General features: G+C 40.6%; 1 protein-coding gene across 3 annotated transcripts in view; it reads right to left on the bottom strand.

Annotated features, from left to right (window-relative positions):
• The window catches only part of ccdc57 (coiled-coil domain containing 57), a 47,739-nt gene that overhangs the window by 200 nt on the left and 32,670 nt on the right, over nt 1–14,869 (bottom strand). For 2 of the 3 annotated variants that reach the window (XM_085761718.1, XM_085761717.1), the window contains exon 19: nt 13,342–13,577. In XM_085761718.1, the coding sequence (XP_085617844.1) occupies nt 13,357–13,577 (221 nt within the window). In that variant the 3' untranslated portion in view covers nt 13,342–13,356. Of the gene's footprint in view, nt 1–13,341; nt 13,578–14,869 lie in introns of those variants that run through there. The other variant, XM_085761719.1, reaches the window with a different exon arrangement.

Genomic DNA, 14,869 nt, shown 5'->3' on the forward strand with positions numbered 1-14,869 from the left:
TCGACTGTTGATTATTTAAATGATGAATCAATATTTATCATAAAGGCACAAAGAAACCAGAAATATTCACATTTAAGAAGCTGAAATCAGAGAATCTGGACTTTTTTTCTAAAAACTACTCAAACCGATTATTCAATGAACAAAATAGATGACGATTAATTTAATAATCGATCATTGTTCGATTAATTGACGAATTGCTGCAGCTCTAGTCAACAATATGAGGAGGACAGCATTTCATACACTGAGATGAATTAATACTGTGCACCGGTGTACAGCACAGTGCAGGCTAACTTCATGATGCACTGTATTACTGCACAAGGACAACTCTTCACAGCAGGGTTATAATAATATAATAATATTGTATGGTTCAGGAAAGTCATATTGAAGCGATGAAACAGCAGTTCAGAGGTTTATTTGTCAAATGGCAAATTACAATGAGTAGCAAGAGAAGCAGTGAGACGAGGGCAGTCAGCCAGTCAGACTGTGAAAAACTGCACAACTGAAAATACCGTGGTATATCCTCAGATACTAGACTAATGAATATTACATTGGCTCATCCAGCAAGCCGAAAATCCATTCAACCAAGGTTTGCTATTCTGCACAGGAAAACTCATGGAATAGTGCTGCCATGTAAATGATGACAAACACAGTAATACATATTAGAAGTGTGTATTGGCAAGAATCTGGCCTAGTATAAGAAAGATGATACAGTCTTCTATTGCAATTCTTTTCTTTTTTTGACAGAGATCTCGTTGTTCAGATGGAGTGGAGGAGTCATGAATGACTGCTGCCAACCAGCAGTCAGAGTGTTAATGCAACACAAAAATGAACATGAATGTTTGCATGTAAATTGTTAAAAAAAAAAAAAAGATAGTGTTTTTGAATATCAATACAGTATTGTAAAACAAAAATATTGCAATATTTCAGTGTAATTATACTTTTTCTACACCACTAGTAAATATAAAATAATATAAAATCTGGTTCCTGATCTGTAATTAAAACAAACCTTCACTTTGGGCTTTTCAGAAAATCTTACAAATCAAAATTCAGTTGTGCTGTTCCTGAGTCAGCTGATACTGTGGAGAGCTGCTCCAGTGAACACACACACGACTGGTAGGGGAGACAGGCGATGGTTGTAACAGCATCACTTTCACCAACAAGGGACATTACATTACATGTACATTTGCATGGCTCTAACAACTGAGCTAAACACGCCCCCCAAGTCTAAATGTTGACTAGTTGACGTTTAAATTATGTAACTTGTATAAGATGAAAGAGCAGGTTCTTATGTAAAATGTGAATCATTTCATCAGTGTTCAGCTGGTCAAACAGTGATTGACAGGGATGGGGATGGTTGTAACATCTTTTATCTTTGATGTTTTATTAGGTGTCAATCATCTTTCCTGGAATTTTACACACATAGCTGCTTCTGACTTCCTGCTGAAGGTTTACATTCATGTACAACATTCATTGGTATTATCAGAATATGTTCTTTAAAGGGATATTTCAACATTTTGGCAAATTCACCACAATCCCTGTAGTCTTAGGTGTAGGTTCATCACCTTTGTCGGTGCAAGCTGTTTTTAGATCGGCGGGGCAGAGACGTGAGCTCTGCACTTCAAGCTTTCCCTCATCAAACTCATCAAATACACAATCCAACAACCCCAAAACGCTCTCGTTGACAAGTTGTGACCTGCACATTCACCACACTATGAAATAATAATGTTACGAGACAGAGTTGTTTTCGAGGCAAATGCAAAGCTAGAACTACATTCAAACATGGCTGCTGGGCGGAGTGACTTCAAAAGTAGTTCCAAGTATTTGCTTCATGTGTCGTGATGTGACATAATTATACGTTATTATCTAATAGCATGGCGAACGTGTAGTGCAGGTCACAACTTGTCCACGAGAGCGTTTTGGAGTTTTTGGATTTTAGTTTGATGAGGGAAACGTGGAAATACCGTGTCCCTCCATTGCGTTTAGTTGAGCAGCTTGCGTCTCTGCCCCAAAATGTTTAAATACCCCTTTAAGATAGCTTTCTAATGTTAGGATCCACACCACTGTCACTGTTGTTCATTTAACCATCAGTGATGAGTTCTTTTTGTTCATACTGAACCACAGGAAGATGCTTTAGTGTTGGAACATGCACAATAAACTTACATAGATCCATATTTTGTGGTGTGGTCTCAGTTCTTAGTTTTTAGTCTCACTGTTACAGTTTACCCCAGGTTGTGTTATAACCTACCCTGGTAGTGGGGTAGGTTATAACAGTGGCATGCCTTGCATTTGACATTAAATAGTGAATTCTGTGATATAGTGTTTTCTGTTATCTGTAAGGCGACCTTGAGTGCCTTGAAAGGCGCCAACAAATATAATGTATTATTATTAAGGCATTGCCATTTGTAGTGGACAAATGAGGGGATTCTGTGTGAACATTTGACCTACCATGAACACTGCAAGTTATAGGAGCTGAGACAAGTGTTCCAACCATCCCTGCTCTCCCTATAGTCACATTTCATCAGTGCACCTCTCACTAATACACTGCAGAAATGAAGCAGGCAGTTGATGGGAAAGAACAAAACAGTATGTAGAAGAGTCTTGAAATTCTTAATCAAAGCAAAACATGAACACACGGACAAATGTAAAGTAATTCAGACGTGTTGTCTCCCACTACATGTTTGAGCAGTGAGGTTTGGAGAGGAGTGCCTCTGAGCATGCATGAAAGAGCACTTAGAGCAGACAATGTAGTCTGCTGATAGACTATTCTGTGTACATGAGCAGATCCATGTTGAACAGTGCGTGAGTGTGTGTGTGTGTATCTTGGCCTTTGTTCCTCGTTTTCTAGGCCAGGGCCTTTTTCGTGTCAGCATGACCGGAACGCGTCAGCCAATCAGCTGGCAGCTTGAGAGAGCGTTACCCTACATTGAAGCGTGTGCATCTCCACCTCGGTGTACAGCAGACGTCCTGCCATCACCCTCAGACAACCCCCCCCCCCCCTCAAAACACACTATGTACACATCAACACACATCCTGAGCCCACAATGCCTAAGCTCTCCTCACACAGGAAAATCCAAAATCCAACATTTCTCCAATCACCATATCAGGGTTTCTGCAGGTTTCACCAACTCAAATTTTTTACTTTTTAAGACCATTATGGATGAAAATTAAGACCTATATTATGACAAACAAAAACGTACAAAGAAATGCAGAGTCACAAAATAAGTAAATTGGCTGCAATATATACTGTAAGTTGCGTGTTGGGCTCATTTAGTTTATTTACTAGTTTATCGCAGGACAGCGTGCAGTGACTGCACAAGATTTAGCGAGGACACTCATTTCCATCTGTAGTCCTTGACATAAAAACAGACATCAGAAATATTTGTAGTTGAAAATACATTCTATAAAGCACAATGAAGTGTCGCGGGAGTATTTTAATGAGCATTTGAGGTAGCGTTACATGTGTGGGCATAAGAAGATTAAGACCTGTCTAAAATTATTTAAGACTAACATAATACTTAAATGAATTTAAGACTTTTTAAGGCCTAAAATTTCGATTTTTAAATCTTAGACTTTTTAGGCTTGTATGATGCAATTCAAAAGTTAAAATACTACATTATAAAATAAAAATGACAATACCTAAAATCTATTTGAGCTCAGTAGAAGAGACTGTGGCAGTGCAGAGAGGACAATGATGATGACAGCTACATGTCTGGGTGATGGACAGAGCACCAGTGTCTCATGTGGTCCCAGGTCAGTGAGTGGAGTACCTTAAACTCTAATTATAATTTGTCTGCGTAGTTGAAGGGGCCACTGTGGAGTCATGTAACAATGGTCTCCACGGGTATGTGTCAACTGTGAGTACTGACTGCACATGTTGACAGAGTTGTGTTCACGCTGACGGTCCACGTGTGTCTGGGAGTCTACCAGAATCTTAAATTGGGCTGAATTTGCAAAAAAAAAAATCCACCCATGATTTTACTGTAATTTCTTTTCATTTTCATTGAAAATTATAAGGAAATGGTAATGTTCATACTGGGAACCAGTATGTTCCATTATATCAGCCTGGGGCATCTCTGTAGCGCCATAATGCTTCATTATGTTTTCACTGATGTCAGTTTGTGTGTTTATTTGATAGCAGGATTATGCAAAAAGTTCTGTAATGATTTGCTTTCAGCTTGGTGGAGGAATGGGCCAATGGTCAACGAAGCCAATGTTTAAATACCAAAGTGACAACAGCGTCATCATGGCTCTGACCAATCAGAGGACGAGCTGTATTCGGTACATATCAAGCCTCAGGAAGCACTGGCATAAAAGCCTGTATATTCATTTGTTTTAAATATATTTGTACATTTTTACAGTATTATTTTAGTAATCTGTGTCTCTTTGTTTTATTGTGCTTTTTCTGCAATAAAGATATGCTAATGATGTAAATGGATCTGGTCTTTTTTTCTTTTCTTTTTTAAATCAGTTTCCTCAACGTTGTGAAATTGCAAATTCTTTTACATTTTCATCATTTATTTTTCTTTAAGGAAAGTATACAGTCTACTGAGTGCCATCCTTGTTCATAGACGAATAGTATATTCTATCAAAAATCTAATTTGAATATAGCACCAGGGCATAGATTGAGTATGAAAATATTTTTATTTATTTTTCAGCTCAATGTCTAAGTACAACAACGCTCTGACACAAACCTCCAGAAGCGCTTCAGTGCGTTTCTCTTTACAAAGCATCTACCTATCTAATGAAAATCCCATGGGAACTGAAAGTTATGTTGTATAAAATGAAAAACATTTCTAAATGTACCGTTTCTAGGTTAGCAATCAAACTGAAGCAATTCGGGGCATTAACCAACTTAACTTCTCAGATTTCCTTGAGTTGCATCCTCAAGCATCTCGACCAGCAGCCACTGCTGCGTGCTCACCTCTTATAAATAAGGCTGTGCCTCAAATTCCAAACAGATCATAGCTCATTAAACCGCCTTGTGATTGTAGGAAAGTGGCATGAGAACGAAGTGAAAGTCAGAAGTCAAATTGTTATTCCAGACAAAGAGGAGCTTTCTCAGCGTCAAACTGTGGCTGGACCAAAGGTTTCTAAGGGGCCTGTGTATGAACTCTGAAACACTTTGCAGAAACTGGAACAGTGGTATACAAAGCCCAACAGGGCCAGACCAAAACTCACCGCACCATCACATCAAATACAGCGAGCTCAGAGATAGAAAGCTAAGGAAAAAAATGAGTTGTCTTGTTTCTGGTTTGAAAATCCACTTGTAAAACCTGAATGCATATGTTTGAACTAAGCTTAACACAAAGTACACAAGTACATTAATAAACACAGAGTGTGACCCAAGGCGGAGGCAGGACAGTGACAGTATGACAACATGTCCTGCTCCTCTGTAGCTCAGTAGCTGAAAGGATTTGGGCTGCATGGCACAATGGCCTGGGATTAAACCTAACGTAGCACCTTCAGTACAATACCTGGCCTTACCTGACCCAGATCACACTAACACCCTAGCTTCAAGCTGGCCTGGTCAACACACACACACACGGTACGGTTACTCAGCACTTTATATGAGCCATGCAATCAATCCTGAGCATATTCAGCAAGGATGACTGTGTTGATTCCCATCAGCCCCAAACACTGTGGGTATTAGTGCTGCTGAGCTCATCCGACAGCACATCACAACAAGACCTGACTTGTCACATAGCATTGACGCAAGGAACGTGAAGGTGGAAACACAATGGTGACAAATACTGAACTCCATCATTACTCTGCAGGCAACTGGAAGGAATCCTCCACTGCCAAGTGAAGAAGACAAACTCGTTCCTATACAGCTCTCTTGGCACCGGTTAAAGTTCCACATATGCTTCTAATTGGTTCCCATCCTCAGTCTCAATACAACGTTAAAACTTGAAAGAAAACCAGACAATAGCATAGGCTCTTTCCCAGTGTCTTGTTTCTATTTTTTTGGGTTCAACACTACACTACTTATATACATTATTTGCCATGTGAAAATAATGCCTCGTATCTATTTTTACTGGACTAGTGTCCAACATGTTCTTGGGGGGTGGGTGTTAAAATATAGTGATCCTTTGGTATTTCTATCTACATACTGTATCATTGATGCTCAATAATAAAAAATAAAAAATAAAAAAAGCTTAGATGCTTATATAATTTGACTAAAAACTAAATTTGCAACACCTCGCTGACAAACAAAGCTGGCAACATGGTTGGTGGACTGACTGTCATTTCCCAACTACAGTGTTAAAAAAGAACAAACTGTGCCTGTCAGTTTGTCTGTCTGTCATGTCATTAGGTTCAGCTCAGCCAGAGGCTTTTGTACCAGTCACCGCACAAGACGGAAGTTCTGTTTTATCTCGACCCCGACGTTCTGCCATTCATTGAGCAGGTAGTCTGTATGGCCAAGGGTGGTAGGTGACCGTGGTGACCTGCAGGCTGTCATGCTGGGCACAAGCCTGTCCTCTGGGTGTTAATCATGGCTTATTATTAGCATCCACCAGGGCAGAGTCTGCCAGCAACACCCTCAGTATTACAACAACAACAATAACAGACCACTAGTATTTACTCCAGCCAACAGCAGCTACTACACAGTACTACAGTTACAGATGGAGCGAGGGGATTATTTTAACCAGGCTGGGTTAATTCATGCTCAACCCTAAAATTAGGGCAAATGTCCAGACACTATATAAAACAAAGAAGACGAGCAGCAACAGCTTCTTTTCACCATGCACTCAGGCACTTCATGCACAGAATTCAGATGTGTGAATGTTGTGTTTAATTGTCTGTAGCCTATTTCTTTCTTATCCTATTCTTACTTATCTTTTTGTAATGTGAAAGGAGGCAATGCAAGTAAGAATTTCATTGCATGGTTTTTAACATCTGTGTATGACAATGAACATCTTGAATCTTGAAAATCAGCCTGGCCTGGCCTGGCAGCATCACAGGATAGGCTACACCCTATCCAGACAGGTTGTTAAATAAATAACTATATTTTGTAGTGGACAATGGCAGTTATAATAGGAAGAGCTGTCGTTGTGAGGCAAATACACCAATCTTTGTTCTTTGTTTGTTTTGTTTTTTTGCAAATTTACTGAGGCCATTTTATCACTTAATATTTCAGGTATAAGCAGCTACTGCAGAATAATTATCAATTTGGGCTTAAATAGGATGCAGCAGCATCTAAAAGAATCAGAATATTGTCTAGGTATGCTGCATACATACAAGGAATTTGACTCCGGTTTGAACAATAAGTTAAGAATAATATGAATTTAAAAAAGTCAAATAAAATAAGATAAATAAAGAGGCCAGATTGTACTGCACAGTCACATGTAGTGCAAATAGACAATGAGGTTGTGCCATGAACATAAATAATACATGCTGGAATCTGGATTTGTATTGTTATACGTATGTGATATGTATGATATTATCTCCAGCATGAGAAAGAAAAACACAATGTAAATCAATTCTTAAAGTTTCCAGTTGCAAGAGGTGGAGATATGACTTTTACACCGAGTAGAAACGTAATGTCTAAGTCAGCTTAATAAAGAAAATGTCTAGTCATAGCGTTAATTAAAGGAGGGCTGTGTGTTTTTAATACAACACCGTCACAGCCCGGTGTGAACAGCAGTTAGCTGTAGCAGCTAAAGTTAACAAACCCTCCCTGTCTCCTCAGAAAGACACACATACACAGTCTCACATGACGGTACGGTAGGCTAATGACCGTTAGCCCGCTCACCTGTGTCTGACGTGCCAGGAAGAAAACAAAACAAATCACAAACTCGAGCCGCTTGGTGGAAGAAGAAAAAAAAAACCCCGTCAGCGTCCGCAGGACATGTAGTGTCTCCGTTATCTCCCCGGTGTGTTGTTGCTGCTGCTGCTGCTCTCACTTGTGAGCGAGAGCGGAGGAAAAGGACGGGCAGGCTGCCGCTGTAACGTTACGGTTCACGTCGGGCTCGGTGGTGCTCCAGTGAATCTTTTTTTCTCTGATGAATTTAAATGTCTCACATTCTGTCTGGCCACGCCACATGGGCTGACAGCTTGGCTTGGCCGCGCAGTCCAATGAGAAAAGAGGCAGGGCTCTCGGATCCAGCCAGTGATGGAGTAATTCGTTGAACGCCCCCGTAGTCACGGAGAGAGAGAGAGAAAGAGAGAGAGGGAGAAAAAAAATTTGTATGTAGAGATGGGGTTACTGGAGTTCAAAGTGACTCTTCTCCTCTCCTCTTCCCCATCCCTGCTCCGCCCCGCCGGACGACCGCACTGACGGCCGCCCGCAGCATCAGACGACTCTTTCACAACAAAAGTTCACTCAAAGATAGAACAAATAAAATTGTGTATTTAGCCTGAAGTAGCTGAAACTAGTTAGAAAATGTAACAACGAATTACAGTAAGTGCTCGGCTCTATAGGCGACCTTGTATAACGTCTTTATCATTATCCAGACACCGTGTGCAGGTGAGTGTGAGAGTATCCTTCCGCCCCAGGTGTACTATCGCTCAGTCGCACGCTTTGATGCCGGACGGAGCACTAAAGTAGCAGCCTTAGCATCAGTACCATTTTGTTTTGTACTGTTAATAAAGTTTTTCTGTGTCCAGTCCTGTTATGAATATTTATTCGGGGCTGATAATGTGAAATGTGATTATTATGTTTGTGATTGACATTCATTAGCAACTGTATTGAGACATTTCAGGCGCGCATCGAGATAAGACGTGGACAGCCTCCTTCCCCTCATCCTCCAGCAGCAGCAGCAGCAGCAGTGGTCCACACCGCTAATGTTTAGCACTTTAGCTTTACAGTTGATGCAAACCGGTTTCGGACACGTGGGTACACACATCCGAGCATCCTGGATAGCATGCGAAGCAGCCAATCGCGGGGCGGGGGTGTGAGGCGTAATCCAATCAGAGGGGGCGGGCGGGCGCCGTTGCGAGATAGGGTGATTAAAGGGCGGGGCCACGGTGATGACGTCGCCAGGAGCGCTCGTCTGACTTCTTGAGGTTACTGGAGTTCATCATTTCACATAGCATGATGTGCTGAGGAAACAGAGGGGTTTTCTTGATGCCGCTGACCTACTGTGGCAGCGCAGTGATAACAGGAGGTAGAGAACACACGGTGACCCCGGGATCGATAACTGCAGCAGACAGGATGTGAAATCAAATGGCTGTATTTATAGACTGTTTGACAACCCTGTCATGGACACCAGGTGCAGTGCTTCAGTTTGACTCAGATTGTTACTTCATAGAAACGACCTATATCCTTGAAAAAAATACATTTCATTGTACATATTATTTGCTATGAATTGCACAGGTCATTTTCTTTAATAAAAATCAAATTAGTACAGCCGTACAAATATATAGGCTAAATAAAAACATTGTTGAAGAGATATTAATGTCTTGGAGCAGATTAATGAAATCACATCAATAGCACATATGATACATTTTAAGGAACATAATTGTACATATGGGAAATTAATTGTAAAGGCCTGACCTATTGTTGCATGCTCTATGGTGATTAATAGAAATTCATTTCATAGCTGATGTGCAAAATCACAGAACCTGCTTGTTTACATGCTTCTCTCACCGCAACACATAATCATAGCTGTGTATTGAAGACGTCAGCGTTGGACTCATTCTGTTGCTGCATGCCTGCTGCTCCACCGCTCATAGAAAATATGCTGCTGCTGTCAACATTTAACCAACCCATCTCCATCTGTATCTGACCCCAGGCTCAGAGAGTCATGAAGTGAGCATGTCTAGTAATGAAAACAGTGAAAGCGCTTTCCCGTGTTGAACATGTTTCTGTGCTTCAGGAGTTTCAACACCCTAACCCTACTTCCTATGGTTCAGACTGGCTTAAGTCTTTAGAAAGTGTGTAGTGTATCAATAAAGAAACTTCCCTTTTAAAAACTGGAAGAAAGTCCACACCTTTTCCTGCTTTACCTTATTTTCTTAACATCTTTGTCTCCAAAATTCTTTCTCACTGATTAGATTAAAATCACTTCACATCACACAACAGAATGTTTTTAAAACTCTGTTGATAAGTATATTGCCATAAAGTCAATTCTTTGCAAAACTGCCCTGACCCAAAAAATTTGAGTAAATGTCTTCTCTAACCAATGATCTAAGAGACACTGGTTCGATTTGGAGAAACTGTCTATGTGAACGCCCTACTTCCTGTGGTTCAGACTGGCTTAAGTCTTTAGAAAGTGTGTGTATCAATAAAGAAACTTCCCCTTTAAAAACGGGAACAAAGTCCTCGGTGGCACAGACTCCCTACTGTATTCCTTGTTCCATACTGGTGTGTTATGTGGTGTGAAGTTACATTTAAAGGAGAGACCGGGGATGGTTGGAACACTTTTGGTCTCAGCTCCTATAACTTGCCGAGTGTTCATGATAGGGCTCTCAAATTTTGACACAGAATCCTCTCATTTGTCCACTTCAAATAGCAGTGCCTTACACTTCTTAAACTATATCACAGAATTCACTATTTGATGTCAAATGCAAGGAGTGCCACTGTTACAACCTACCCCACTACCGGGGTAACAGTGAGATTGAAAACTAAGAACTGAGACCACACCACAAAATATGCATCTATGTAAGTTTATTGTGCATGTTCCAACACTAAAGCATCTTTCTATGGTTCAGAATGAACAAAAATAATTCATCACTGATGGTTAAATGAACAACAGTGACAGTGGTGTGGATTCTAACATTAGAAAGCTATCTTAAAGAACATCTTCTGATAATACCAATGAATGTTGTAGAAGCAGCTAATAATCTGTGTAAAATTCCAGGAAAGATGGTTGACACTTATGCCGTGTTCCAGGCAGGCTTTTGAACCCGTAAATCACAACTTCAAGTCACGACTTATGACTTTGTAGCATTCCAGGCAACCCATAACTCATGTTTTTCCGACCTGTTACCTACAAACCTACACACTTCTTCATAGAGCCATGCACATTCACATGCAATGTCAGGGAGTGAGTGGGTACACATGATATTGATCACATCACATCACTCTAATGTTATCCCTTGTTGGTGAAAGTGATGCTGTTACAACCATCCCCAGTCTCGGTCCAGTTGAGAGAGAGACTTCTAGTGAAAAGCAGAGAAGTTAATTGGTGATGAGCTCCAGTCAAGATCACAGTGTGGTAAAAGGTCAAGGCCACACTGGGACAATAAACCACTAAAATCACACTCACACCTCCACATTTTAACCATGTCACACTTCCTCATGTGTTGATGTTTGTGTTGCCATATCAATTTACAAGAGTCTGGACATTTGGATGAAACACACTCCAAACTACGCAGTGTGAATGGAGTCAGTGCTCACTCTTATTTAGTAGTTTTGTCTGTTGCATAGTCATCCTCCACCTCTCAACAGCTCTCTGTTACATTTGGGCTGCAGTTTTCATTTGGCAGGTTTAGTCAGCTTTTGTTGCATCAGAGAGGACATTCATACATTTTAAAGGTGTACAGAAATGGCCGTTTGTCCTGTTTGTTGCGCCGAGTTGTCACGAGCTGCAACACGAGTTTACCCGCGGGCGGGATATTCAAAGCTTGGGGCGAGACCGAGCTCTGTGTGTGTGTGTGTGTGTGTGTGTGTCTCAGACGTTTGAATGACGGATGACAGATCCAATATCAGTGGCTGGTGAATCGTGTGCAGGCTGACGTATAATCCGTGCGCCTGCATTATCCAATGCGGAAAAAAAACAAACACACTTTCATCCCGGATTTACTCAAAAATAGAATAAATATGAAATATGAGGTATTACATACATTTTATGATCCAGAGTGGGCTCAAATTCAATTTTCTTTTCTGTACACCTTTAAGATTTAACTTTGGGACTGTGCAACAGCTTATCCAGCCATCTTGGTTCTAGTTGAGCCAGATGCAGCTTGGTTCTTGATTTTGATTTTCGGTATTGACACTGATTTGCTCCTGGTTTATGACTCATGTCTATCTGAATATGATCATTTTCATTCTTATTTTTGTTTATTATTACTATTTGTTTATTTAAAGACACAAGACATAAGACTTATTTATTGTCTTCTCTGCTACTGTAGCAAGTACATTTCTACAGTAGCAGAGAAGTACATGACAAGCAAACGTAAGGAATTGAAAAATATAAAGACACTCTTCATGTTCAAAACACTCTATATGTTCTAATCCAACATGGAGATCTATCAGATTGCAGTGGACATTAAGTTTATATCAAGCCAATTAGATTTCTGGTTATACTGATCAGGTGAGTTTGTGCTCAGACGGTACAGACTGAAAATGACTGTGAGGATCCCTGATACTCACTCAGATGTAGTAAAACAATTCCTCTTGGCAATCTTAGATCATCTGCTCCACTCATTATCCTGTCCTCCCTCATCCTAACCTAATTATACTCTGAAAAGTCCATGAGAGCAGCAGGCTCTCAGAGCTGGACTTGCAGACATTGTGCTCTCTCAGAGCTTTTGTCGTCTGTGTGCTTCCATAAAAGATGACAGGGAATTAGTGAAGAGAGAGATTGGAGATGACATGTGACAATGCAATACTTCTCATTGTCTTTGCTTTGACCATGAGCTGCCCGGGCGCCATAAATCTAGTCTAGAACCCACTGAGAACTTTACTTAACTCTCTTTACCCTCATGAGTCAGTGTCAGATTTGTGAGTTCAGTCGATGAAACGAGACAGTTTCAACTATAATTCTTGAAATTTTTTTCTGAAAATAAAAAAGTTTATTCCAAGGAAATAAAAAACACAGAATGGTCTTAAACAATATATACATTCAGAAGAAGCATTTTACACAGTAAAGCTTGTAGTTCTATTAATTGCAGCCTTCACTACTCACACATGTGAGCTCTACTCTCTGTGTTTTGTTATATGTGGTGTTTCTTGATTTATACCCCATTTCTCTTTAGGTGATTGACCGTATTGTCCGTGTTCTCATGTTATCACAATCATTTAGAGGAGGAAGTAATTATGTAAAGATTCTACACATATCAGCGTTAGGAGTGCCCTCCATTCACTAGAGGCAGATAATAAAAAATAATTGGACAAATCAAAGCAGTAGAGGAAATGTCCTGAGCTCCTATTATAGGTCCAATTTAGACGTTCAGTAAAATTGTGTTTTCATTAAACCTTTCCTTTACAGACTCCATGTCCTTGGTCGGTAATGCAGCAGCTTTCTGTTATAAATTTGTGGCTGAGATAACCCGATGACATCAGCCATGACAAAGCTCCTCCAGAGCCATAGAAGATTTGAACTATTGTCACACGATGAGTGAGACATGACCAGAACACTGTCATATTGTTCTATGTGTGTGTGTGTGTGTGTGTGTGTGTGTGTGTGTGTTTCAGTCTTTAACATTGTAGTTCCTGATCTTACTCATCTTGCCTGTGGTTCCTGGTCTGCTGCTCTTGGTGCTGTGTGATGATGGTTTGTATGGGTTCATCCTCTGCTGGGCTTCAGTTTGAGGCTGGGTATGATGCATGGGAGCACTGACACCATGCACAGACATCTGGACTCCAGCACCACCGGACTGAGCCTCCTCCCTCCTGCTCAGCTCACCTGGACCTTCGGGTGCAGACAAGAGAAGAGAGGTGCAACTTAAACAGTTGGCACAGCTGGAACTTTTTTCTTCTGCTGGTCTCCTCAACCCAGTTCTGATTTAAATGTGTGTATCCATGTGGGTCTGTGGTTTTAGGTCTGTGACCAGCAGTGGCATTTACACGATTTAGACTTTCCCTTCACTTTGATTCACCATTACATTTACACATGTTTAGGGCTTTGGTGCACATATACTGCTACAGTTTTTACTTCTACAACTCCTAATTCAGTGATTTTCAACCTTGGGGTCAGGACCCCACATGGGGTCGCCTGGAATTCAAATGGGATCGGATGAAATGTCTAGTAATTGTTAAAAAAAATATATATATATATAAAAAGATACTGTAACAACATCTCTGGACAACAACCCAAGCCTGATGTGTGTGGCCATAGAGCATAGCATAGCATAATGATTGATGACAGCAGCTCAGATTCAAACATTTTAAATTTGAACTGAATTTGAGCATGAGCAAACTTTTGGGGGAAACTTTAAGGAGCTGTGTCTCAGAGGAAGGATGTGAATGTGAAATATTTAGATTTGTTGTAATAATGGAGCCCTATAAATTACAAAAAGGTGAAGCTGTGGCAGGAAGCATCCAGGCTAATTGAATGTAGCTGTTATCAGATTTCAAAGAAAGAGAGAGTCAAATGAGGTCACTGGTGTTTCATGCAGGCCTGAATCCAAAACTATATGGCTGCTTTCTAATCAGAGCAAATCATTTCCTTATAAACTGGTGCAAAGACTTGAATAAAACAATATAACACATGAACTAATGATGGTCTTTGACGCGGACAGAGGTTCAGGTTTAACATTTCTAAACATCGTGTTCGCTCACAATGAAGTAAGAGGAACTTTATCTAATCTTGGCTCCACTCTGCTGTTATAATTGCGATACACTTTTTGACCCTCTGTGTGCAGTAATCAGATGTGTACTGTAACCTTGTCTTGTGCCACATTTATCATGTTTCACAATTATTGGATGGTATGATGCTGATCACTGTGCCTCAGCCTGATCTGGCAGCCGCTCTGGTTGAGAAACCGGTCCGTGGAGAGACTGCAGCCGTACACGTTGGGCAACAGTCCTGCCGTCTGTCCTTCTCTGAGAACTATGCCCGCTGGTGTGATGATATTCCTGATTGTTGACACACTTATTACATCCCTGTTTACAGTCCAAACTCATGTGCTGACTTGGTGTGTTTAGGGATGAGTGCAAAGATATAATCCTCTGAATCCAGTATGAGACAGTAAAAACCAGAAG

This window comes from Trachurus japonicus, chromosome 19 (assembly GCF_045865225.1).
Source record: "Trachurus japonicus isolate A0001 chromosome 19, Traja_1.0".
Classification (NCBI taxonomy): Eukaryota; Metazoa; Chordata; class Actinopteri; order Carangiformes; family Carangidae; genus Trachurus; species Trachurus japonicus.